The sequence below is a fragment of the Rousettus aegyptiacus genome, unplaced genomic scaffold, assembly GCF_014176215.1.
Source record: "Rousettus aegyptiacus isolate mRouAeg1 unplaced genomic scaffold, mRouAeg1.p scaffold_m13_p_9, whole genome shotgun sequence".
In the NCBI taxonomy this organism is placed as follows: Eukaryota; Metazoa; Chordata; class Mammalia; order Chiroptera; family Pteropodidae; genus Rousettus; species Rousettus aegyptiacus.
In genome coordinates, this window is record NW_023416312.1 from 21954525 (window position 1) to 21980956 (window position 26432).

General features: G+C 38.1%; 1 protein-coding gene across 1 annotated transcript in view; it reads left to right on the top strand.

Annotated features, from left to right (window-relative positions):
* The first annotated feature begins 16586 nt into the window (after window positions 1-16586).
* Window positions 16587-26432, top strand: part of LOC107503927 (cytochrome b-245 heavy chain) — a 33566-nt gene continuing 23720 nt past the window's right edge. Inside the window, exons 1-3 of the mRNA XM_016132730.2 lie at window positions 16587-16791; window positions 18788-18883; window positions 20236-20346. Of these exons, the coding sequence (XP_015988216.1) occupies window positions 16747-16791; window positions 18788-18883; window positions 20236-20346 (252 nt within the window). The 5' untranslated portion in view covers window positions 16587-16746. The remainder of the gene's footprint in view (window positions 16792-18787; window positions 18884-20235; window positions 20347-26432) is intronic.

A 26432-nucleotide genomic window follows, 5' to 3' on the forward strand; every position in this document is an offset into this window, starting at 1 on the left:
GACAGAAGGAAAAATCCTCCTTTTTTTCCAGAGGAGATTTGTAATGGTCAAACACAGGACAGGCACAACTCAAATGTCCATCAACAGTAGAAAAGAAAAATAAAGTGTGGCATAATTATACAATAGAAACATTATATATACAACAAAGAAAGTGAATAAACTATAGCTACATGCTACGACATGGATGAATCTTTTGAACATAGCAAGCAAGATGAAACATAATGACTACTTTATGCTTCAACTTATATAAAGTTTCTGAAAGGCAAAATTAAACTCTATAACCTAGCGATGAACCCATAGGTGGTGAAAGTATAAAGGAAAGTGATAATTACCTAAAGTCAGACTAATGGTCACCTCTGGAGGGAAGAGGGTTGGACTATGATCAGGAAGGGATATACCAAGTGAAGCATACAAGAGGACTGGCGGTATCCGGTTTCTTAACTCTGCTGGTACTTACATGGGAATTCACTTTAAAATCATTAGTTAAATTATACATTGTTATATTCACTTCTAGGTATGTATCTTTCATAATTTTAGAAAATATTTTAAATGCACAGAAATCAAGTTTGTACCTTTCAATGCACATTTTTATTAGTTGCTGTAAAACATCTTGTCAATGAAAAGATACATGAAAGAGAATTTACAATTAAATTATGTCACGGCATAGCAGTTCTAGGCCAGCAGTATCCGATAGAAATTTCCGTGATAATGGAAATGTTCTACATCTGTGCTGTCCAATTCGGAAGCCACTAGCCACATATGGCTATTGAGCACTAGAAATATGGCCAAGGCAACTGAGAAATTAAATTTTATATTTTATATAAATAGAATGAGTTTAAATCTAAAAAGCCTACATGTGGCTAGTGGCAACCATACTGGACAATACTGGTCTAGACCCATTTGCTCAGTGTAATCAAACATACTGTGCTCTGTTTTTCAACCAACCTAAATGAATCTTACCTCTGTTACTACCACCATGAGACTTTAGGTGGGACACTTGGTTTTCAAATCTTCAACATACTCATCTATAGAATGGGGGATGAGAAGAGTTATATCTTATTCTTGATGGGAGTACTGTATTAAACTAATGAATGCAGACCACCTATTACACACCCTTGTCATTGGTTGATGTTCAAGAAATGTTGCTTTCCTTCATCTTGAAAATGCGTGACTTCCTCCAACTTAGGACTGGATGAAAGAATTCAGATGATTTAGTGAAACCTACCCTGCATCTCTATCAGCAAATCCAAGGACCTATCTGCAGGGAGCAGCACCATCACTGCTGTTCTTTAGTAGAGTGTCTTCCATGGCTCAAACTCCAAGGAAACGTTTAGGCCCATGTTTCCAAGAAGAAACACATATCTAAACACCAGCCCAGCCCTTAAACATAGAAAAAGACTACCCACAAAAAATTTTGTGACTTGTTTCTCATACTCAAGTTTATACATTTTATCTGTATTAAGCAAGATGCATTATTTATTTCTCCCCTCAGCGTGTAATTCTGTAACTTTTCTCCTTTAGTATGAAGTGGTCCATCCCATCTCTTAATATATGTTACTGAAACAAATTATATTGCTTTTCAGATTTTTACTTTTTATTTCTAATGTGTGTTAAGATGTGACCAGAAGCCCTGGCAAATTTTCTAGTGTATGGAAAATGGAATTCTCATTCAGAACTCTTCTTCATATGAGGCTTCTCAATTTATACACATACACACGCACGCATGCACACATTCACACACACATACCTGGACAGGTATTTTTGTTATCAGCTACCCTGATTCAATTGCTACAGTTTATATTAAAATGTTCTGGAGGTTGAAGTTGATTGCACACTTCTAAGTGAGCCAATAATGTGAGGCAAAACTTTCAAAGGGTAGTGCAATCTGTCTGAGATTGTGCTATAAACATGTTATCTCCACAATATAAGAAGCTAAGATCCCCCTCCACTCTTGACCAGTCAGACCACACCTAGAGTGTCTTTCTCAAGTCTGTGGACCACATTTAAAAGGGAGGTAGAACTCATGCATCGTGCAGCTACCAAGTGTCGAGCACTGTGCTGTGTGCACTGTGTATGCTTCATCCTCCCACCACTCAGCGAGGTAGGTGTTAATACTCCACTTCCTTGATAAAGATGAGGAAACTGAGTCTAAGAGGTTAAATAGGTTGCCTATGGTCATACAGCTGATAAGTAGAGGGTCTATATTCGCATTCCATGCAACTTCATTAAACTTCTGCAACGAGGGGAGGGCTTTCATTCTGGGTAACTTAAGTGGATCCAGAACCTTGCCTCGCTCTTCCTTTTCCTTCTCACTCAGGGATCCTCGCCTCAGCCACCCTCCCCCATAGCCACACTCTGGACCCGGCCAGCTCTCACAAGTGCATCGTATTTAAAATCTCCATCTCAGACGTGCCCCCGCGAACCACCGCCTCCGGCTCCTCTCGCTTCCTCATTCACTTGTGCCCACAATGCCTGTCCTTCCACTTCATCAAGACTTTTGATTTCTCTTTTCAGCCTTTGACTTTTCTTCCCTCTGGTGTTCACTTCTTGGTGTTCTACCCATCTGAGACTCTACCATCCATCGCTTCAGCCATACTCTTGCACAAGTCCTTAATTCCTTCACACGCTATCCTTCTGTACCCTCCTCCAGGCACAACCCATCTCCACTCACTTCGACTGCCTTCGTCCTCTATGCCTGCACATGCGTCAGTAAGGAGAGCTGAGAAAACTACCCACAGGTTTGAACCCTACCGATTTATGATCTCAGACTCATCTGGGTCCTTAGCTCTGTCTGGAAATCATTCTGGCTTCTACAGCCAAGCCCCACTTCTGAACAGCAGAAACAAAAGCGGAGAACCCATTTTCCTGAAATGTTCACCTACCACTTTATTTTTAACAGAACCTTTTTCGCTCGTTCACAAAGAAAATGGAAACCACAAAAAGGAAGTCCCTCGACCTCCTGCCACCAGCCGTACAAAGCTTCCTGCACCTGCACCCTCTTTCCCTCCTCTTACAGGAGGCCCCTCCTCCTGTCTAAGCCCCCTACTTCCTTTTCTCCGTGTGCTCAGGAACCTTGCTCTATCAAGGATCCACCATGTTCAGCCTCCCTTTGTCCTGGCTCCTTCTCAGCAACATTTACAGGCTCTTATCTAAAACCATGACAAAACCGAATCTCTCTGGTGTCTGCATGTTTTTTTTATTTCAGCCAAGGTCTCACTCCCCTATCACAGCCAACCTTTTTGAGTTGACTCCATTCCCTCACCTCACCCCATTACCATCTGGCAGCCTTCCATGCCGTCCACTGAAACCTCTTACTGAGGTCATTAATAAATTCCTTATTCCTAAATCCAGGGGTCACTTATCAATCATAGTGAAACTCTTGGCACCAAATGACTGGTACCTGAGACTGCAGGGCCTGCTAAGCCCCATGGTTGCAGGTTTGCCCTTTGTTCTCTGTCTGCCTTTCCCCATCCCCATTTCAAACGCCTTCTGCTATCCTTCAAACCAAAGTCTCCAAGAAGTGTCTGCCCTGGGCCTCCTTTCTTACTGCTGCCTCTCCCTCGATCTTGTTTTCCTTCCACTTAGTGATAGCACCCATACCTTTGTCTCCAGCCAGACCTCATAACTGAGCTCCACATCTGTGTACATCCAACTAACCAGCCAATGCTTCCCATCTGAGACCTCCCCTTCCCTACCCTCCTAAACTCAATCCTGTGCAAGCTGACTCTGTTACCTTCATTCATATAATGGTTGTTCTTCCTGTGCCTTTTTCTCCAGGGAATGGCATTACCATCAATTCAGCTGCACAAGCCAGAAACCAGAGGTCAACCTTGACTCCTACCTGTCTTTCAGTCTCATTCGACTAATTCCTCAGTCAACACACCTTGGCAGTATTAATTGTGAACACTTCCATTTCTCTTCCTTGCTGTTCTCTTTAGTCTAGTCTAGTCTAATTCACATCACTATTGGTGGCATAATGTATGTTTGGTGCATCGTTTGTGAATATTTAATTCTGCTGTGGAAGACAAGAAAACAATTGGGAGGCATGGAACTCATATGATGTCTTAGGCATAGGTAATGAATTTATTAACCTGGAAAACTTGTAAGCTAAGGAGAGTAAGTAGAGCATATATATGTAAACATAGATATAAAAGGATGGAAGGATCAAAGAAACACAAATATCCATTATATATATATATATATATATATATATATATATGATAAATAAACATGAGGTAAATGAGGCATGCTATTTTTATATCAGAATTATGAGGCACTCCATATTTATGATGTCTTACTTCAGCCATCCATTGGTGACATTCATCCCGGTCACATGTTTCCTCTTCTGAAGAAAAACAAATAAAATTCTCAGTTGTTCAGCAGGCTTATTGATAAGCTTTAGCTGTTGTTAGGGAGGCTTGTCTCTGAATCTGTCAGAGGAAGTATGGGCCATTGGTCACAGCCTCAACTCTGGTGCTTATAACCACACCACGAGCAGGGAAGGCTGATGGCAGTAAAAGAGAAAGAAGGAGGAAGAGAGAGGGAAAGAGAAGGAGAAGGAGGGAGAGGGAGGGAGAGAGAAAATATGTACTCCCATTGCATATTGTAGGATTCCGGAAGTGTGGTCATTCTGCTTGCTTGTACCGTGCATTCAGTGTGTAAACCTACCTACTCTCTTTCCCCTTGCCATTTGCTGCATGTTTTCAATTTTATTGGATAAACTATGTGATTCAAGCTTTTCATATGATCTGTGAGTTTGTCTTTTCTGTGACCTCTGGGATAGCTTGCCTGGCAGTATGTTTGGAGGCCAACATTACATTTTAAGGTAACTTCTCACCATTATACTATTGTAATTTCCACATGACATATGGATTACATTATTGGCCTCAATTCTTCACCTCTCCCTATGTACACAGTCTTTGTTATGTGACCTTACAGCTGGTCCTATCAAGGGACAAAATGTATTGTCCTTCCCTTTGAAGTTGAACTCGGCCATGTGGTGGGCTTTGTCCAACAGGATGTTAACAGACATAATGCTAGCAGAGGCTTGAAAGAGCACTTGTCCATTTTGACTTGCTCTCCTGCACCTCTTGCATCTCTATGAGAACCATGTGCCAACAGTCTGCCTGCTGTTCCCAGGAGGAGGATAAAAAACGCATGGCCAGCCAAACCCAGTCTAGATCAGCTGACTCCCAAATTTCCCAGCCTGGATTAGTCATCTATTAACTGATCCACATACACACAAGAAAAAATAATGGATGTTGGTTTAAGCAACTGGGTTTGGGGTATTTTCTCACACGGTAATAGCCAATTTACATACTTATCTAGACAAATGTGGCAGCCTTCTAACTTTTACACCTGCCTACAGTGCTCCCTTCCAATCCATTTGCTACCGAAGTCATATTACCTTTCTAAGACACAAACCATTCAGTGAATCTTTTATTTATCTTGAAGATTAATTACAAATTCCTGAACGATCTGGCCCCTGCTTGTTCATCTCGCTGCCCTCATTTTTTGGCATTGCCCTTCTCTCTCTCTCTCTAAATTTCAAATACACTAAACTATCTGTAGTTCCCTGAGTCAGCCATTCTATTCTCTCTCTTGCCTCCAGGCCTTCGAACATGTTGTTTTCTCTACAAGATGCATGTATTATTTTCCTGGGACTGCAAAAGTACCACAAACTGAGTGGCTTAAAACAACAAAAATTTATTGTCTCATGATTCTGGAGGCTTGAATTCCTAAATCGAGTTATCAGCAGGGCCAAGTTCCCTCAGAAACCTATAGAGGAGAATCCTTCTTTATCTCTTCCTAGCTTTTGGTAGTTGCCAGCAATTTTTGACATTCCTCAGCTTACAGCTGCATCACTTCAATCCCTGCCTCTTTCATCACATGATCTTCTCCCCTCATTTCTTCACACCCTTTTCTTATAAGGACACCAATCATATTGGATTAAGGATCCTGCCTACCTCAGTATGACCTTATTTGTTTTCTCCCAGCTTTATTGATATATAATTTACATTTGTGATGATTTGATACATGTATATATTGCAAAATGATTACCACATTAAGGTTAGTTAATACGTCCATCACCTCACATAACTAACATTTTTTTTTGTGGTAAGAACTTTTAAGATCTATTCTCTTAGCAACTTTCAAGTATACAATACAGTACTGCTAACTATAGCCACCATGCTATGCATTATTAGATCTTCAGAACTACTTCCTCCTCTAACTGGAAATTTGTACCCTTTGACTAACATCTCCCTGTTCTCTCACCCTATATGTTGATCCTTGAACATCATGGGTTTGAACTGTGCGAGTCCATACATGCAGATATTTTTCAAACAATAATTTGAAAAAACTCACAGATGAACCGCTTAGCTTAAAACAGACAACACAAACTTATGGTATTGATAAATAGACTGCAATACTGTAAATGTATCTACTCTTCCTTATGATTTTCTTAATAACATTTTCTTTTCTCTGGCTTACTTTATTGTGAGCCTACAGTGTAACATATATATAACCCATATACAAAATATGTGTTAATTGACTGTTTATGTTATCAGGCAGGCTTCTAGCCAATAGTAGGCTCTTAGTAGTTAAGTTTTTGTGCAATCAAAAGTTATATGCAGATTTTCAACTGTGTGGGGAGTTGGTGTCCCTCTTGTGTTGTTCAAGGACAAAATGTGTATATATATATATCATAATTTTTTATCTATCCATCTAGGCCATAGTTTCTCATTTCTTTGCATGCCTTGTAATTTTTATTGAAGACTGTACATTTTTGAGGTAACTTAGGTCCTCCCAGGAATTAGTTGTTACTAGCTGTTTGTTTGTTTAGTGTCTTTTCTAAGCTACTTTTGTAGATTGTATTCTTTGCCATGAGTGGTATATGATGGTCTCTATTCCTTTAGCTCAGTGGTCAGCTAGTCATTTTACAGATTTCCTTAAACACCTGGAGCAAAATTTTAAGGCGGGTAGGGAGAGAAAGAGAGAGGAGAGGAAAGGGAGGAAGGAAGGAAGGAAGGAAGGAAGGAAGGAAGGAAGGAAGGAAGGAAGGAAAGAAGGAAGGAAGGAAAATATACTGTTCATGTCCTTGAAGACTGGTTCTGTGTTGGGGCAATTCTTCAACCTTTAGCCAGGCCATTCACAATTCTGCCTTAACCTTAACTTCCTACATGCTTGGAGCCTAAAGATCAGCCGGATATGGAAGCTTATGGTTTTATTATATATCTTTTCTGAGCATGCATTCTTCCCTGGACATATGTCTCGCCTTCTAGTTTCCCCAGTCTACAGGGCAACTTGTCAAACTCTTCTTCCCAAAAGAATCTCATACCCCAGCTTTTTCCCAACAGGCTATCAATGTGTCTATTGCTTACCCCAATTGTTATTTCTTGCCCCAGGAGGCAATAGCCTTCTTTTGAATTTTTTTGAGAAAAGACCTTTGCATAGCCACTTCTCCACTGTGAAAGAACTCTAATTTAGGGAAAACAAGGTCAAGCATTTTAGGGGGTCCTCACGGAACCCCAAAACAGACAAACACTGTTCCTCGGAAACAAGGTCTGCTCTGGTCCCTTCACAATGGGAATGCAGGCTGCTGTCTTCAAGATCGCTATTGCCACATGGGGGAGGGACATGGATCAAGGGTAAGTTTAAATGCCACAAAGCTCCCCTGCTGTGTTTTAGTGGCCTTTCTCTTAGGTAATCATTTGCTTGGTTGCTGTAAACCTTTCATTATTTATCAGAGCTCTGAAATGGTTTATCCTGACATTTTCCCCAGGTTTTTCAATGATTCTGGGATGAAAAGGCCCTGGATTTCCTTACTTTGCCTGTATTAACCTTCTCAGGTTGCCATAACAAAACACCACAGACTGGGTGGCTTAAATAACTGAAATTTATTTTTTCATGGTTCTGGAGGCTAGAAGTCTAATATCAAGGTGCCATCAGAGTTGCTTTCTTGTGAAGCCTCTGTTCCTGGTTTAGAGATGGCTGCCTTCTCACTGTGTCCTAAAATGGCCTCTGCTCTGTGCACATGCATAGAAAGTGAAAGCTCTTGGGTATCTCTTCCTCTTCTTGTAAGGACACCAGTCCTATCAGATTATGGCCCCACCCTTATGACCTCACTTAATCTTAATTACCTCCTTAAAGTATCTCCCATTTCAGTCATATTGGGGTTTGGGGCTTCCACATATAAATGTTGAAGGGATGAAATTCACTCTATAACACCACTATTTTCACTGACGTCATCCCTGATTTTATTATTATTATTATTATTATTATTATTATTATTATTATTATTATCAATTTCAATAAAATGGAAAGCTTTCCCAGTAATGCTTTATTTCGCTTCCACCTGGAAGATTTTTTCAAAGGCTCGTTGCAAAAAAATTTGGGAAATTGGGGAAGGCTTGGAGACCTAGTATTTGTTTTTTCATTCTTTATATCTGGATGCAGCAGAGGGGGAAGTTGAGAAAATCTTTGGAATAGTTGAAAACAGTGCCTGCTATGCTGGTATTTAATAGACTAAAATATCCTGGGTAAATGTGGAGTAGATATAGCCAGAAAGTACCTCATTTTGACTCTAGACTTACATTACTCATGGTACCTCTTTGATTTAAGAGGTTTCATTAATGACAACAATTATACAGTCCCCTGAGACCCAAGCATTGCTCATCGTTAGGCCATACTGCTTGATATTTTATGAGAGTTTTGGTACCTACAGTCATATGTATACCATATTTCCATGGACAGTGCCAGTTTTGATGGGCATGTTTCATTTTTAAGCCCAATCAGTACTTTAAAACTGAATCACACTGACAGAACTGATACTTATCCAATTATACATGTATCGTTATAGATATTTAAATTTCAAAGGCACTTGAAGAAATTTTAAATGTCATTCTTAGTCACCAGTTTTTTTTTGATTGTGGTTTTATTTCCACCAAAGAGTTTGCCTTTGTTCCAAATTGTTAATCCATTGATTCCACAGAAATTCAGTAAGGGGAAAGAATGTCGTCTCTGAATTATATAAAAGTCTAGACTGAGTCTGAATATCTTCATTTCCTTGAACTGACAGTGATATTCACATTTTTAGCCTGTAGTTTCAAGTTCAGTGTGTGCAGCTGTCCATTTACATCAGTGAGACCTTATGATTCATTTGAACTCTTGTTGGTTTAGCTTCTTAGACTTCTTTAATTACTGAGATCTCAGTTTTAAGAAAGCAGTTCAGTAAATCTCATAAATGACTGCAAATTAATCATGTCACTACATTAAAATGAATATTATCTGTTTTAATTTTTGTACATGGCTGCTAAATTAGCAAAGTTTAAAAGTACACACTTAGAAAAATTCTTATTCTTTCTCCACCTTATCTGCAATGGATGACCTTGCCTTGCTAAATCATTATTCACCTATTGATTGTTACAGTAAAAGGTAGGCACACCAACCTTCTCCTTTGGACTTGAATAAACCATTGAAATATATATATATATATATATATATATATATATATATATATTTTTTTTTTTTTTTTAATCGCTATCACATGTGATCCATTTGTAGTGAATGAATTCTGCTTTCCTGTGCGTAATCAAGTTCTCCAGGGTTCTGCAATTTTCTTCCCTTTAATATCCAAATCACTATAATTCAAACGCCAAGAAATGTCTAGAAGTTCAGTATCTCTTCCTAAATCTTTCCAGGGATCTTCGGACTATTAATATCCTCCTTGTTGTCTCCTGCTGTTCCCCTGGGTCACCTCTGATTATATCATTACTTCTTGCTGCCTCAGCTCCTTCTAGTCTATTTCACTCCATGGCTAGCTCTGGCTTATCTCCCAAGATGACCATAATTCAAGGCCGATGCTGTGTTGTCTTGGTGAATCAGTTTTAGTGAAGACATACAAACAACACAAAGGAATTACAATATAAGAAAGGGAAAACCAGCAAACATTATTGTATATTCCTGTTTTCTAAGATCATCAATCACCATGAACAGGAAAGTTCCTTATTGGCCATGACCTCTCTTGAGCCAGACAGTCTGTCCTATTCTGGAGCCTATTCCTCATCTCTGTGGAAACCACTCTACCCACCCTGACATTCTCTTCTACAATCTCCAGTGCGAGCCTCAAATCAGGTAACACTATAAGTTTCTCCACCCAAGAACGTCATCATTTCATTTTACTGTACAAAGCAGTTTAGATTTTCTCCAACTCAACCTCTATCCCCTAGACCAGGAAGCGACTTTAAATTACCAAAAAGAACATCAAAGTGTCTTCTCTAACAGAAGAGCAACATCTCCCTAAAACTAATGTTGCCCCCAACTCCCACAGCAACCTGTACACATTGAAGACAGCTTCCGATATGTCAGATTTTTAAAAACTTAAATTGTAAAATAATTTCAAGCATGCAGAAGAGTTACTAGAATAGTACAAAGAAATCCAGTGTGCTATTCACCCATATTTATCAACTATTAACATTTTGTCACATTTACATTATTGTTCTCTCTATATATTTTTGAACCATTTGAGAATAAGTTGTTTTCATTTACTCTTAAACACTTCTGTGTGTGTTTTCTAAAAAGCAAAACCATCACCAGTGACAAGTCAACATCATGTACCTCCTGATATAATGCACTAAATGACACACATCGCTTCTAAGATATTCCTGCCAAAAATGCATAACCTGAATCCTAGTCGTGAACAAATATAACGCACACCCCAAATGAGGGACATTCTACAAAATAACCAGTGTATATTCTTCAAACATGACGGTCATGAAAGAAAAGCCGAGGAACTGGCCAAGATGAAAGGAAATCAGAGATAGATAACAAATGGATTCCACGCATGATTTTAGATTGGTCCTTGGAGTGGAGAAAAAAAATCACAAAAAGACATTTTAAGGATAGTTGGTAAACTCTGAATGTGAACTGTAGGGTAGGTATTAATATAGTATCCATGTTATATTTCCTAATTTTTATAATTGCCCTGTGGTTATGTATGTTAACATATTTTGCATGCACTACATGCATTTACATAAAACATTTTCACTTTCTCACTAGCAAGTAGTCAGACCCCATTTTGTTAAGCCAAACATTATTTGCTGAAAGTATTCAGGGAGTTAGACCTCAGGGTCATGTGAAATGAATATGATTTTTCTCTTGGAGAGAATCTTATTACAGTGCCAACATTCCTAGAAGAGTTGACACTTGAATCTCTCACCTGGCTAACACTTAAGTTACCCGTTAACATATTCACAAGGATGAGCCTTTGCTAACTGCCTGAGGTGGGACTATGAGAGTTCAGATAGATCCTGGGGCTAAGAAAAGTGGTGGAGGAGATGCAGAGCTTTTTTTTCCCTTCAGGTCCAGGCAAAATATGGAGAAACTGGTTGTTATAAGCACCTAACACTTGTTGCTCAACAAACTTCTTCAGGCTTCTTGGGCTAAGCTGGTTCTACATCCAAGTGTTTACTGCAAGAAACTTAGTGATATCTAAACTGTCACTGGAACTCAAAGGCTCTTCCGAGCCTGTGGGGAAGAGTTATGTTATGTGTTGCAAACCAAGAGCATGATAGCAGAATTCAAATTCAGCCCAGGGGACTTGGAACAGCAGCTGATCCTCATGAAATAATTTTATTATTTACAATAAAGCCCTGGCTTTACGAGATGGTTCTGGTGGATCAAGTAAGCAGCAATACATCAGACTGCCCAGATTCAAATCTCAGCTGTGGCATCAAATAGCCAAGTGACTAGGCAAGCTACTTTATCTCCCTGGAGCTCTTATTTCTCATCCATAAAATGGCGTGTGAGTTTCCTATTGCTGCTGTAACATATTGCCACAACCTGACTGGGTTAAAAACAGCACAAATTTATTTTTTTACAGTTTTGGACATCAGAGTTCTGGAATCAGTTTCACTGGGCTAAAATCAAGGTGTCAGCATGTCTGCCTTCCTTCTGGAGGTTCTAGAAGAGAATCTATTTCCTCACCTTTTATAGATTCTAAAGCCGCATTCCTTGGCTCCTGGCTTCCTATTCTATCATCAAAGTCAGCAGCATAACATCTACTCACCTCTCTAATGTCTGCTTCATTCCTCACACCCTCTCTTTAGTCCTCTGAGCACCCTTCCTCCCTCTAATAAGGACCCTTATGATTTACATTTGGCCCGCCCTGAATAATCTGTGATAATCTCCCTATCTCAAAATCTTTAACTTAATCACACATGCAAAGGCCTTTGAACCATGTAAGTTAACATATTCAATTTCTGGGGATAAGTACCTGGACATCTTTGGGGGGGGGCAGTAGTCATTCTGCTACAAATGGATACGATAATTTTGCATACTTTATAGAGTGGTTGTGAAAAATAAATGAGATAAAGCACATAAGGCACTTGGCATATTTTTACTACAGTCTAGCTTTACAAATATTAGTTTTAAGACTAAAATGAGCCTGTACAAAGAGATTTTTTTCTGGAAAAAAATAGGCAACTTACGCAGGAGGCATATTGGAAAGTTTTCAATTCAAATCAATGATTAGTGAGAGAAAATATGTAAGTTTTCCTCATTTGCTTCCTTATTCTGATGAATTAATACATGCAAATCACATTTAACATAAAGAGTTAAATTTTACATCTTTATCACCAGACATATTTACTTTCCATTAAATGAAGTACCAGTTAAAACCATGTTCTTACTGCCTTTAGTCATCTACATCAGTAAATTGCCCCTTCCTTCCTGAATGTCTCTTCTTTTACTTTGTTTTTTCTCCTTTGAACAGGAGATAGAACAACTGGATCCCTTCCAGCAGCCTTATTCAACTTTCACTAACCTTGGAGACTGTGGTTCTGGAATAAAAGTGAATTTCATTACACCATGCTATAGTAGGAACCCTTCTAGGTATAAGTGGTAAAAAGCCAACTGTTTCTCTTTTTTTAAAGCAGGAAGTGGTAGTGGTGGGAATTTATGGCTCATGTAACTAAGTTGGATACTATAATGTGGTGACCAGGTTGAATTTCAAGAATTAAGGGCTTATTCCTCTGCTGTAAGCACCTATAGGGATTGTCTCAGTGAAGATAGCTGTCTGGCTCAAGATCCTTCAGTCAGCCCAGCTTTATATCTCCCCATAGGATTGCTGAGGCTTTACTGTGACCACAGAATAATTCGACTGTTCCTTCTGCCCACTACTGCTTTCTTATCTTTCCATTTCATAGCTGTTTTCCTCCAAAGACTTCCTCTAATAAAACTCCTGAACACTAATCGCTGTCTCAGAGTCTACTTTCCAGAAAACCCAATCTGTAAGAATAACTGATATGTCCAAGTGTCTCAGGCAGATCAGACCTGAGAATTCAAACATTGTCTTCATATTTGTCTCCAAGCCTTTCCATCTTCCCCCAGCTACTGATTTGATTTGTTTTTTGTTGGCATAATTCTTATGCAGCTTCTTAGCCAAGGTAATAGAGATGATCTATGGCAGCAGCAAGCATACATCATTGACAAGCATCCCTAACGACTCCCTCCTCATGCAAATAATTCTAATTGGCCTTGTTTGGGTCAAGTGCCCACCCCTGGGACAATTACTCTGTCCAGGGGGATGAAGTTGTTTCACTGGTCATCCTTAGGCAAGGAAAGTGGAGCCAAATGACTCGGAAGCATATAGAGCGGCAGCATGGCAGTTCTGGAAAGAACAGCAGGTATAGTAGAGATGAAAGAAACAGAAATCCATTTTTAAGAATCTTGGTGTAATAACACACCTTCTTTTCTTCAGCAATTTCACACACCCTCCTTGGAATAAATTAGAAACCTAATTTTTTTAGTTTGAGAAATCAAGGAATTATGCTCAGAATGCAAAATCAGGAGTTTCCTGGAAACTTAGGTCTCTCTGCCTCTCTATTTTTTCTTAACCAGATGTGTTTAGGATTTTAATCACAAGCACAAGGGTGTGGGTCTTTACTGCCACCTGGAAGAGGTGAGCACTTTTTTACATTCACCAGTGTAGCTTGACACTAACCACTTAGAAGACAATGGAAATCAAAGTAGCTGTGGAGATAAACTGTTAGCTAATGCAAAGAGGTTCAATTTTCTTCATGCTCCATTTCCAGTCAACCAATACCTGTTACTCTTTTATCAAACTCTCTGCCTGTCTTTCCAAGAGCAGTGCACATTGTAATTTACTAGAACAGTTTTCTCAAAAGGGAAGTTACTTTCCATAAAAGAAGATTTAATTTTCATTGCAACTGATCTCTTTTCCTCTAGCTATGAAACTGAGGTTCTTAATGCTCTCAAGACATCTCTACTCACAGCCCTGTGATTACTTCTACAAAGGAGAAAAAAAGCAATAGGCGGGAATGTTTGATTACTAATGGAAAATATTCTTTTTTAATTCTTTTTTTATTGTTCTTTCTTTTTTGAATTTTCTTCTCAAATTGTGGAGGAAGGGAGTTGGAAAATGTTCAAGAAATAGATTCATGTGAAACAAGAAACATTATTTCCTAGTATATGAATATGCATGGTCCCCTTCCCATTGCTTCTCCAGCAAAGCATAGGCATCAGGAAGTATATGACAAATATGGAAGAAACTCAAAGATCTAGATAGGATAAGGGAAGATGGATCAACAATCTGAGAAAGAGAAAATATGGGAGAAGTAGAGAAGTGAAGACTTTAAATTTCAAAGAGCTCAATGGAGCAGTAGTCACCCTTATGGAAGAGTTTGAGAGTATCCAAAATAGGGAGAGCAGGTTTTTAACGTGTTTTATCCCTCATTAGACATATATGCCTCACTTAGTGAATTGCATGAGAAAGTGAATACAGGTCTGAATTACTTTTTATGTCTGGTAAAGTGCAGTCAGAAAAACAGAAACCACCATATTTTGACAGAGGGAATTTCATACCAGGAATTTGTTCCATGGATGATGTGAAAGTGGAGAATCCCAACATGGATATAGAGGCAGCATAAATATTAACAACTACAAGAAGTGGTTATGATACTTGGAGGTGGATGAAGACTGGGAGGAGGTAGTGTAACTCAATCTCAGAAGCCAGGACCATCTGGTAGGAGCTAGAACTACAGTGATGATGGCCAGCAGGAGCTCATGCCACAGAGGTAAAGGCTGACTGGTGCGAGCTGACGCCTCAGTAAAAATGCAGTCACTTCAGAGATGCCACTTGAAGCCGAAAGTTGGGGGAAGAAACACTCTGGTTTCTCTCCTGCTTCTCATCCTCCAACTTGGCTGAACATATAAGAAACCAGAGAGCTAAGGAGCCTGGCAAATACAATTATCTCTAAAACAGAGCAGAAAAAGTAAAGGGTGAGGAATAGATACAAGAGCAGAGAGGCAAATACCTGGCATATGTTTTGATTGTCTGTTTCTTTGAATTCATCGCTGTTCAAAATGGAACCATGAAATGAATGGCCCTTTATGTGGGTTACATATGATCTGAGAGAAATGGAGGTCTCAGTTGAATATCTTTCTTTAGATACTAAAAAGAAAAAAAATAATGTTATTTTATTTTACTAATTGTCATAATTCTGGAGTTTGTCTCAAGTAAACATGCCTCTCCTTTTCTTTTTTCTTCTCTCATTCCCTTTTGTTCCTTCAATTTCTTCTTTTACTTCTCTAATAAGTAATCACTGTACAATTAGTCAACTTTGATCTCATAGTGGAGTTGCCATCCTACCCTCTTAATCCTTTCATGTCCTGAAGATTGGGTAATAGTCAGACAAAAAAAAAATACTAAATCTGGCTTTTGGCATCTACCATATCTGACCTACCTTTGTTCTGACTCTGTTTATATATCTAGCCTATAGGATGAAATGTCTGCCTGGGAATACTATAGTCATCCAAACATTTTAGTCTATCTGTTATATTTTCATTTCCTATACTGTATTTGGAGTGATTTTGGATGAGGTTGGCATAGTCAGGCTTTTTTTTTTTCTGTAGTACCATGGTTAAAAGTATAGCCAAATTGCTTGGGTTTTGAATCCCAGCTCCACTATTTTCTAACTGTGTGACCTTGGCCAAATAACTTAGCTGCTCTGGGCTTCAGTTTCCTCATCTGTAAATGTAATCATAATAATAGAACCTATATTATACAGGTTGAACTGTTAAAATCAAATTAATTATGCATATGGAATTTACCTATGTGTGTCTTTGTGTGTAATATACACATATATGTATCAACTCATATTCACATATGTGTGTGCATATATATGTGTATATGTACACACATACATACATATCTTAGAAAATTGGCACAATGTAATCATTCTATAAATATCAACCATCACTAATTGTTATTATTTTTCTCAATAAGACTGAAAATGCTGCTTCAGCCTTTAAAAGATACCACACTTATTTAATATTTTTCGCACAGCACAAAGTCATGGCAAGTTGGGTGATTTTTAAAAATTTCTAGTTGATAACTGATTAGTCAAAAAGTTAATTCGCTGTGTAAAATACATCCCATGAATTACACTGTTATTTCTCTCTCTCAGTTGTAAAATATAGTTTCATTCATTTCTCACTATGTTTAGATGTGATTGGCTCATTACTGACCCCTTTTCTGTAGTTTTTTTGTGGTTTAAAGATCAAAATTTTTTATGCAAACAAGCCTTTCAGTTGACCAATGATTAGCTAATTTCTGATAGTAGAAAAGGAAACAGATTGCCCCAAGGCGCTGTTTTCATTTCCTCGTGGGAAGAAGAAGCATAGCAGAGAAGAAAGACAGACACAAGGCATTGAACCTCTGCCACCATGGGGAACTGGGCTGTGAATGAGGGGCTCTCCATCTTTGTCATTGTAAGTACCAATAAGATGTATTACGAATTCTCTGATTTGTCTGGGTTCTCTTGGAAACTCAAATAGAGCAAAACTTTTATATTTGTTTGTTTTGTTTCTTTGAGAAATTGTGTTGAAACTGATTTATTGTGTGAACATGCATTCATTTATAAGCAGACTGAGTCCATTCTTCCAAATTTATTATTGGAAAGACTATAACTGGGGACTCACTTCACCTAGTTCATTTCTTGAGTTTTTAGGAGTACTAAATTAGCCAGTGTTTCACAGAGGGAGTAGAAGATATTTCATGATAATGATATGAGTCTCAGTTGTTCATTAATGTTTACTCCAAGGCAAATTTCTACTTTTTATGTGTTTATACTACTTCAAAAATGGGAAATTGAAATTTTATACTATTTTTCAAATAACAAGTAAAAGACTGACTCACATGTGGAAAATTGGCCTTTATTTCAGTAATTACGCCAGAAATAATTGAAGTTCTCAACTGTGTTTCTTTTTGAAAAATACATTTTTCTCTCTGAGGTAAATTGAGTTATTTACAAAGTTTATAAAAATCTAAGGGAAAGGAATTGAAATTAGATATCTAGACTCATATATACAATGTATATATGATACATATTATATATGATTATATATATAAATCAATATAATCTACCTTGAGAAACAATTTTTGTAAGTAAAGATATGGCTAATTTTCAAATAGACATGTGATTTTCTTTAGTTTCACATAACAAAGATCAACTGTTTTTTTTTTTTTTTACGATGGTGGTCTCAACAACGCAATCATGGACAATTGGGAACATAGAAATGTGATTTATAACTATCCTTTCCAAATATCCGATGTAAGCATTATACAGCTCTTAAAAAGAACTCTTACAAGTGAAACTTTTGAAAGAATTTATAACGATGTAAATATTGAGTCTTTGGGTTTTTAAGGTAGAGAGAAATTAGCGACACAAACAGAATTAAAATAACAAATATTTTATCATTTAAAAAAGCCAAATCAACATTCTAATGCAACATAGATTTCTTCTGAGGACTCAGAACCGTTACCTTGATTTCTTATCACCATTTTAAAAAATATGACTCCTATAGAAAAAAGTTCAAATTATACTTTTAGATCCTACCATAATTTTCCCCAGGAAATAACTTCTAAATTATATACTCACGTACTCATTTGAAAGTGAAAACACAGCTTGAAAAACAAAAGTAAGAATGACAGGATTAGGAAATAGAGAAGTTGTTTTAGTATCGTCTTTTAAAAGAGAGACTGTTCTCAGGTCTCCATGGACATTTAGTAGTTTCGAAGCACAGTTAAGAAAAAAATTACTGTGGAGCTGAAGGTAGAGGACTGGACAGTGTCACCACTTGATGCGGTCAGTGCTTCAGATGAAATAAGCAGTCACAATCTAGAAGGGTGTCTCTTTTTAAAAAGTTCATGTCCCTCACCCCCTCATCCATGCTCAATATTCCATCCTTCAAAAGTTAAGCAAAACTTCCCAAATAGAACTAAAGACTTGATATTTTAGCTGATGATACTCCCACTAGCTGGGGTGGGATGCTATGTGATGAAGGGAGGTGATCAGTACCTGTGAGAGTAGAACAAGTGTCCTGCTGGTGTAGGCAACTACAGAGCAACATATTCCTTTCCCTTCTCTTTTTAAGAAGAGTCACCTGCTATTATCTATCTATCTAGGGTTAAGAAGAAAAGAGGAGGAGAAAGCATGGAGGGAAGATAGATTGGTAATAACTTGGCATACTGGTCAAGTAGTAAAACAGTTATGGGGAACAAAATGGGATGGAAAGGCTAATTCAGAGAAGTATCGTGACAATGAAGTAAGAAAGAGCTGGCTCTAAAATGGTTATACCCAGCTTTGTGTAAAGTTGTGTCAAAGGCTGGACTTTGAGAATTCCTAACCCTGGTCTGATGCCAATCTTGTGTGAAATCCACCTGTTGAAATGTGAAAACTTCACGCAACTGTTTCTGTTTGTGCAGCTTGTATGGCTGGGATTGAATGTCTTCCTCTTTGTCTGGTACTACCGGGTTTATGATCTTGGAGATAAGTTCTTTTACACGCGAAAACTTCTTGGGGTAAGTATAAGTTTCGTCTCATACAGTATTGACTGGTTCACATTATTAATCAAAGATTCTTGTTCATATTCCTCTTGATATTTTCAGTAAATATTCTGACTAACCCAAACAGTACCATCAACCTCACTCCCTCCATTGCAACCCCCTCAGCAAGAGTCTTTAGATCTTCCAGTGTGGGATAAACAAAAGTTGGCAGAAGGTCCCAGAAGCATCCCTCTCCTCCCAAAAACAACTGGATAAGTGTTTAGCTTAGAAGAGAAATCTAATACTGGCTCTGTAATGAAAGGCTAGATTGAAAAGATCAATCCAAGTGTGACACAGGTGGGACAAAACGAGACTTTCCATGTTCTCTAAATTATCCAATTCCTTCCACTTTTATGCATGGAGAACCCTGCTCCTAAGGACATGTTGTGAAACTATCTTCAGGAAATAAGCCTCTTCCTACATATGGAGCATTTGAGGAACTTGCCCAAGAGTCATATTTGTTGACTAAGCCAGCAGAGCGAAGGCCCCCAACATTTCTTGGGTCCATTAGTATTCTGTTTCGTTGAACTGCCAGGTCTCTTCTTCATCATAAATGAAAATAATTACAATTATAGCTACCCTCAGAATATATCATTTGCTACATCATACTGAAACCATGAATTCATTACTTAATAATACTAATTATAATATGTATTATAAATCATATGTATAAATAATTATATCATTTTGCTACATTTATTATGGTTGTTGTTAACTTAGTCAGGTTGACACGAATAAGGATGATGTCTCTTCCCCCTCAAAAATATGCAACTTCTTTAGGTATTTCAAAGGACAATTATAACACCAAAGCATTACACCAAACCACCTTAAGTTATTATTGAGATCAGTCTAAGTGCTAAGAAAAGCTCCTTAAAAAAACCCGTTTCTATACTGAACTCTAGTTAATGATATGCATGCTTAAGTATTTAGGAGGAAGTAAACTGGTGTCTGCAATTTATTTTTAAATGCATCAAAAGTAGATGTGTTGATAGAGGAATGGATGGATAGATAGATATGTGATAAAGCAAGCATAGTAAAATGTAGAAGATGGAATCCAGGAGATGGGTATTCGTTGTAAAATGATTTCAAATTCTCTTTATGTTTGAAAATTTTCATAATAAAATGTTGGGGTGGGGGTAATGGCCAGACCAAAACGAAGGGTCCCAGCAGACCCTAAAGGTAAGCCCTTGGCTCAGAAGGCCCTTCCTTTCCAGATTACTTGATGTCTCTGGTGTGTGGGCCTTGTGCTGAGAACCTTAGGGAATTAGGGGAGGGGAGGTGTTCTGTGCTCAGAGGTTGTCACATGTTCCCTCTCCTGCCTCTTCTAGTCAGCACTGGCATTGGCCAGGGCCCCTGCAGCCTGCCTGAATTTCAACTGTATGCTGATTCTGCTGCCAGTCTGTCGAAATCTGCTCTCCTTCCTCAGGGGTTCCAGTGCGGTAAGAGCAAACATTTAGAATGTTTGACTTCTTCAAAATTTCAAAGGCAATTAAGCTAAATACCCTTTCTTGGGAAAAGCAAACTGGTGGTTTGTGAGGATTCCAACCTCTGTAGAATATTCATGAGCCAAGCCATGCCTGATTCTGTAATTTATTTCTATATTATTTGTTGATGGAACTCCTTGGGTCAACCATTTAACCTTGAACAGACATTAAAATGACAACAATGAATCAACCTATACCTCAATAATAGCAATAAAACACATACGCATTACATACACATACATATATAATATTGTGTGTGTGTGTGTATGTGTGTGTGTGTGTGTGTAAATGACAGGGCTTTATGAGGCTGATGTGAAATTTGGAAATTACTCTTATAGTGCCATGTTTTTCAAAAATTTTAAGTCAGAGAAAATACCTTCTGTGATAATATCCCAAGCAGATGGAACCAACGGACAATGAGTCACACTGTAATGAATGTGATTAAGAGATGTTGAGTCCATGCAATTGAGTAATTCAGAGTTTTCTAAGTGCCCAGGGCTCCTTTCACCCTCATTTCAACAGTTTTGTGATCCCCTGAACGTATTATGCTAGAAGAAAAAAAATTATGTAGGAAGAACTTCTGTAACTTATTAAGTAGTATATGAATTTCTTATTGATATTATTATACAAAGATGAGAAAAAGAGAACTTACAATCTAGACACGTATTCAAATAAATGAGTCTCATAAAATGGTACAAATAAGGAGCTACAGGGAATAGAAGGCAGAGGAAATGAGGTGGGGCAGGGGACGAAGAAAGGCTTCTTGGAGAGGTGGCATAATATGAGCGTAAAAGGATAAAATAAGCCTATAGAAGATATAAATGGTATAAAAGATAGAAAGACATTGTATTTGAAGAAAATGGTGTAGGCAAAAGCATAGGAAATGGTGAGGAAATTGTATTTTTGAAAGCCTGAATAAGTATGACTTTTGGCTTCTTTTTTGGACTTTTTTTTGCCATTCCTGACCGCATCAAGGAGGGTAGCTCTTCCAAAGTTAGGGATGGATATCCTGGTGAGACCCACTCCACTGACTCATTAGTAACTAGTAGCTTCTGTTTTCTTTTTAAATAAAATGTATTATTTTTATATTAACTAGCTTTTTTAAAAAAATTACCTATTAAGTAGAGATCATTTCTAGAGGATAGCAGCAAGCAATCTACTTTGATGGCAATGTAGGATTGTAAAGGGCAGATGTCTGGGGTAAGGCTGGAGTGGAAGCTGGAGATTGGCTGTAAACTAGGACCTCAAATGTATAGCTGAGGAGTTAATGCCTAATTTGGTAATCACAGAATATTTTGAGGAAGAAAAGTTGTCTAAACTATCAATAACAAGTAGAACTTGTCTTGAACTCTGCCTCATTTTTTTCTAGTCATACTAAATTCACATTGATCCTAAGTGGAATTTTTTTTATTTAAGAACTGTACAACAGTTGATTTACTGATAAAAGGTCAGCAGGCTACAACTAACAGTAGACAGTGATTACAAGTATTTCCAAATAATCTTCTCAACCTAAGAAACCACAGAGGGTAAATTCCATTTGCTTGAAAGTTTTATGGATGAGCCCCCTGTAAAGTACAATGTCTGGTATACTGTAGGTACCCAGTAAACATTTGCTAAATGGAGCTCATGCACTGTAGCCTTTTGTTTTTAAGGAAACATGATTAATTTTTATTCTTCTCCTGCCCCCTGTTCAAATACTGTGTACTTAGAGGAAGTAAGCCCTGAGAAATAGGCAATGTTTTCACTAGGATGGCCTGTTAGGAAATCTTTGTTACCCCACAGGCCCAAATTGCACTGCCGTTGAGCTACCATGCCCCATGATCAGTGCATGTTGTAATGGCCACTTTTAGGCTTCCTGTGATCCAGGAGGGAAAATACTCATGAAGGTCTCTAAAGACAGGGATGAAATGAGGCTACTATTTAAATTGCAGAGAAGCTCAGCTTTGTGACCAGAGAGACCTATTTGTAAAAGAATATATATTTTTAAAATTAGCAGTTAGTAATGTTCTTTTACAGATGGGATATGTCCCTCTTTCCAGGTTTCCTTCCCAGACTGAAATATGAACTTTGCAAATGAAACTTATTTCCTGATTGGGATTAACATGAGTGTGTTGTGACTAATATTGAAAATCATAATAGCTACCACTTATTGAGTCTTCATAGACCTCACCTCATGAAATCTGCACATCAATACAGTGAGGTGAAGATGAAATTAAATGGAAGCGTTAGGATTCAAACCCAGGTCATTGTGCCCCCAGAGTCCATTCACTTTCCTACTGTGACCTAAACATAAAACTGTCCTGTTGCGCTGTTATGATCTTAGAAAATCCATCACATATATGAATGTTTGAGCATGCTAAATAGCCTAGGCTAGAATTGGCAAGAATGTTGTAATTTCAATGACTGGTTAGTAAGACACTGCAAATTAAACAGTCACAGGACTTTCATTCAGTTTCTAGTGGTTTTAATCATTTAGACTTTGTTTTATAATCCTTCTGGTTACTTAGAGAAAGAAAGCTGCAGGCCTGACTCACCCCAGAAAGACTGGGATAAACTCAACCCCAGTCTGCTTTGTTGAGGGACATGTGGAAGGATGGGGCTCAGCATAACCCCAACTTGCCATGCAGAAGCTAAGTTCTAACTGGATGGAAGTCCTAGTCTTAAAATCAGAAAGATATAGGAAGGTGGGAGAGTGAGCTCCTATTCGTAACCTTATATAGTCAGAGTCAAAACCCCTCAGTGTGGTTCTCTCTCTAACCATCTGGTCTAGGGCAAGTCTCTTGGACTTCCTGTCTCATAGTTCTTTTTGTTTTCTTTTTAGCTGAAAAAAGGTGAGAAAATGCAAATGTAAGAATGAATATGACCTTCTAAAAGTATATTAGTTGATTAAGCCTGTCAACTAGTAAGGTCAACAAATATTTATTGAGTGCCAGATATGTGCTAAGCACTGGGGAAACATGGTGAGTAAAGAATAAAACATAGTCTACAGCCATACCACCCTGAATGTGCCTGATATCATCTGATCTCAAAAGCTAAGCAGGGTCAGGCCTGGTTAGTATTTGGCTAGGAGACCACTTAGGAAGATGGGGTACTATTGGTGTTAACAAAAAAAAGGATAAAACAAGGAGCTTAGAGTTTTATGAAGGAGATAGAGAATAAACACATAATTTTAAAATTGTAAACAGTGCTGTACAAATAAAGTAGTGTTCTTCATATTTATCACATATTCTTCTGCCACCAGGTTTGGACATTACTGTAAGGTTCTTCCCCTGAATTTTGTTAGCTTCTAGGCTTGCTTTTACAATTTCTCCCAAATCGCACATGAGTATCTAATTCAGATTCATTTATGGCGTGTGTGGTGAGACCAGGGGTACCTAAAATAGAATTTTTAAGTTTCTGTAACTAACTCATGTTACGGAAATTCATGTTATACCCCATTAAATGTGTACTTCTTTTAAGGTCCATTTCTCAATTTTTTGAATGTTTTTTTTTTCTTGTAGTTTGCATAGAGCATAGAAATCTGCCGAGATGACTCAGTAACCTCCCTTCCAGTTGAATGTTAGTTTATTGAGATTGAGCGAAGCTCTAGTTGACAGTAACACAGAAGCTTCCATTTAGGAGGCAAAGGCCAAAAGCTAAGAGGTGGTTCAGTGAAGAAGATATGGGGTATGATGGCAGCTTTGGTAATTTATAGGTGGCTGGCAATAATTCAGAAGTGATTCAAAAGCATAAAATTTTACCTGTGTGGTAAAGAGGAACAAAAAAGCCCTGGACAGTCACAGGCAGCAAAGACTTTTTTCTCACCCCACCAACTGTCTGTCTTGCCCTCTTTTCAAGAAATGGTAAAGAAATTGTATCTGGAAACTTCATATAAGCATGACATCTGGCTTCTCTTTGGATATTTTTGTCAAACTTGACCACACCGTGGATGGTAGCTGGGAAAAATTAGAGATCGATGCTGTGGTAGGGCCCATTCCACTGGCCCATTGGTGACTAATAGCTTCTATTTTTTCCTTTTAATAAAATGTATTTATTTAATATTAACTAGCTTTAAAAAATTACCTATTAAGATCAAACAGAGTATTACTGAATGGACCTCGCATTTCCCAAGCACATCTCTCCATTGTTCTAGCATTCACTTTATTTTTCTCTAAGGTTCTGTTCCTCTGGCTATTAAGGGGCATTGAAATCTATTATTTGATTTTTTGATGATCCATGTTGATGATAAGGACAGAACTATAGAGACAGTGTACAGACCAAGACAAAACTACATTCCTTTTCTTCAAATTCAGGATGGAGAAGCCAGTATATCTTTTTTACCCAAGAGTTTCAGAATGACTTGTCAGAAAGTAGAAAAGAAAACTGTGTGGCAAGTATAAATATGTGGGTAAATACATCCCTTTAGGTTTAGAATAATCATCTTAGATTCCAGGACAGTGAAAATTTAATTCATTCCAATAATTATGAAAGGATTTTAGAAGTACATGACATATTGCTCTGCATACAGGAAGCTTAACTTATAGCTGGGGAGCCAAGGCATACTAAATAAAAAGTTAAATAATGATATTAAAAATAAAAATATTTATTAAATACCTCTCAGTGATTCTATGAAACAGACCTAAGTGGGAAGAACTATGATAAATATGTAGGTGAGGAAACAAAATTGAGTACATTGTTCAATGTCACAAAGCTAGGTGGTAGGGCTGTAATACAACACAGGTATATTATTTCATGGCAAAACTTGCTGTCCGAAATGTAATTCAGTGCTGCTTTCTGACCCTACTAATTTCCATTCTCATTCTTAGGACTCCAATTGTGTTCCATCGCTCCAATAAGAACTGTATTAATTATCTATTGCTGTGTAATAAATTTCCACAAACATAGTGGCTTAACACAACCCAAATTTTTTAGCAAACAGTTTTGTAGGTCAGAAGTCCAGCATCTTGTGTTTGGGTTCTCTGCTCAGGGTATCACAAGGCTGGAATCAAGTTGTCAACTGGGCTGAATTCTTATATGGAAAACTCTGGGCAAAAATCTTCCAAGTTCATTCCTGTTAGTAAAATACAGTTCCTTGTAGTTGTAGGACTGAGGCCCGTGCAGATGATCATCCAAGGGCCACTCTCAGATCCTAGATATCCCTGTAGTGCTTGTCATGTGGCCTTGTAACTGCAGAACCAGCTCAAACTGGTCCTATCCTTTACTAACAAGACCCAGAACTAAAGTTTACACCACTCGTGAGTAACACTTGTGAACCCTTAAATCTTCCCCACCCACCCCACTGATGGAACTAAAGGACCAGGACATGACTGGAACCTGAGCACCAGAAATCTTTCAGACACAAAGGGTCCAATATCTAGGAAGATTCGGTGCTGAAACCTCTTAAAATCCTGCCCCAAAACTTGGGATTGGGAAGCAGATTTGAGCCTTGCCTCTTGTCTTGTTGCAAGTCAGCTCTCAGATAAGAGCCTTTTCTTTCCTCAGAAGCCGGTGCCATAGTATTTGCTTCTATGGGCACCAAGCCCTTGGTTGTAACAGCCCTCTACATCTTCAGCCCAACAACAGTGCATCAAATAGTTCTCATGCCTTGAATCTCTGACTTCTAGACCCAGATTTAAAGGACTTATTTGATTGGGTCAGGTTTACCCAGATAATTTCTCTCTCTCTCTCTCTCTCTCTGTCTCTCTCTCTGTTAATTTGGGACTTTAATTACCTCTGCGAAGTCCCTTTGGCCATATAATGTAACAAAATCGCAGGAGTGGCATCCTATCATATTCATAAGTCAGGCCCCACCCACACTTAAGGAAAAAAAAAGATTATATCAGGTAATTGAGAATAATCTTAGAGTTTTGCCTACCACAAGGACTCTAAGAAACGATTGGGAAATAGGAAGAAGATATTTCTTTTAAATTGTAAAGACTCCAAAGTAGTAAAATAAAGCACAGAACTTGAACAAAACACAAAAGACAAGAAGGCTATATAAGAAAAGAAGGACATTCGATTTTTCACCAACATAAATATAAAATAAGTGATTTCAAACAGGA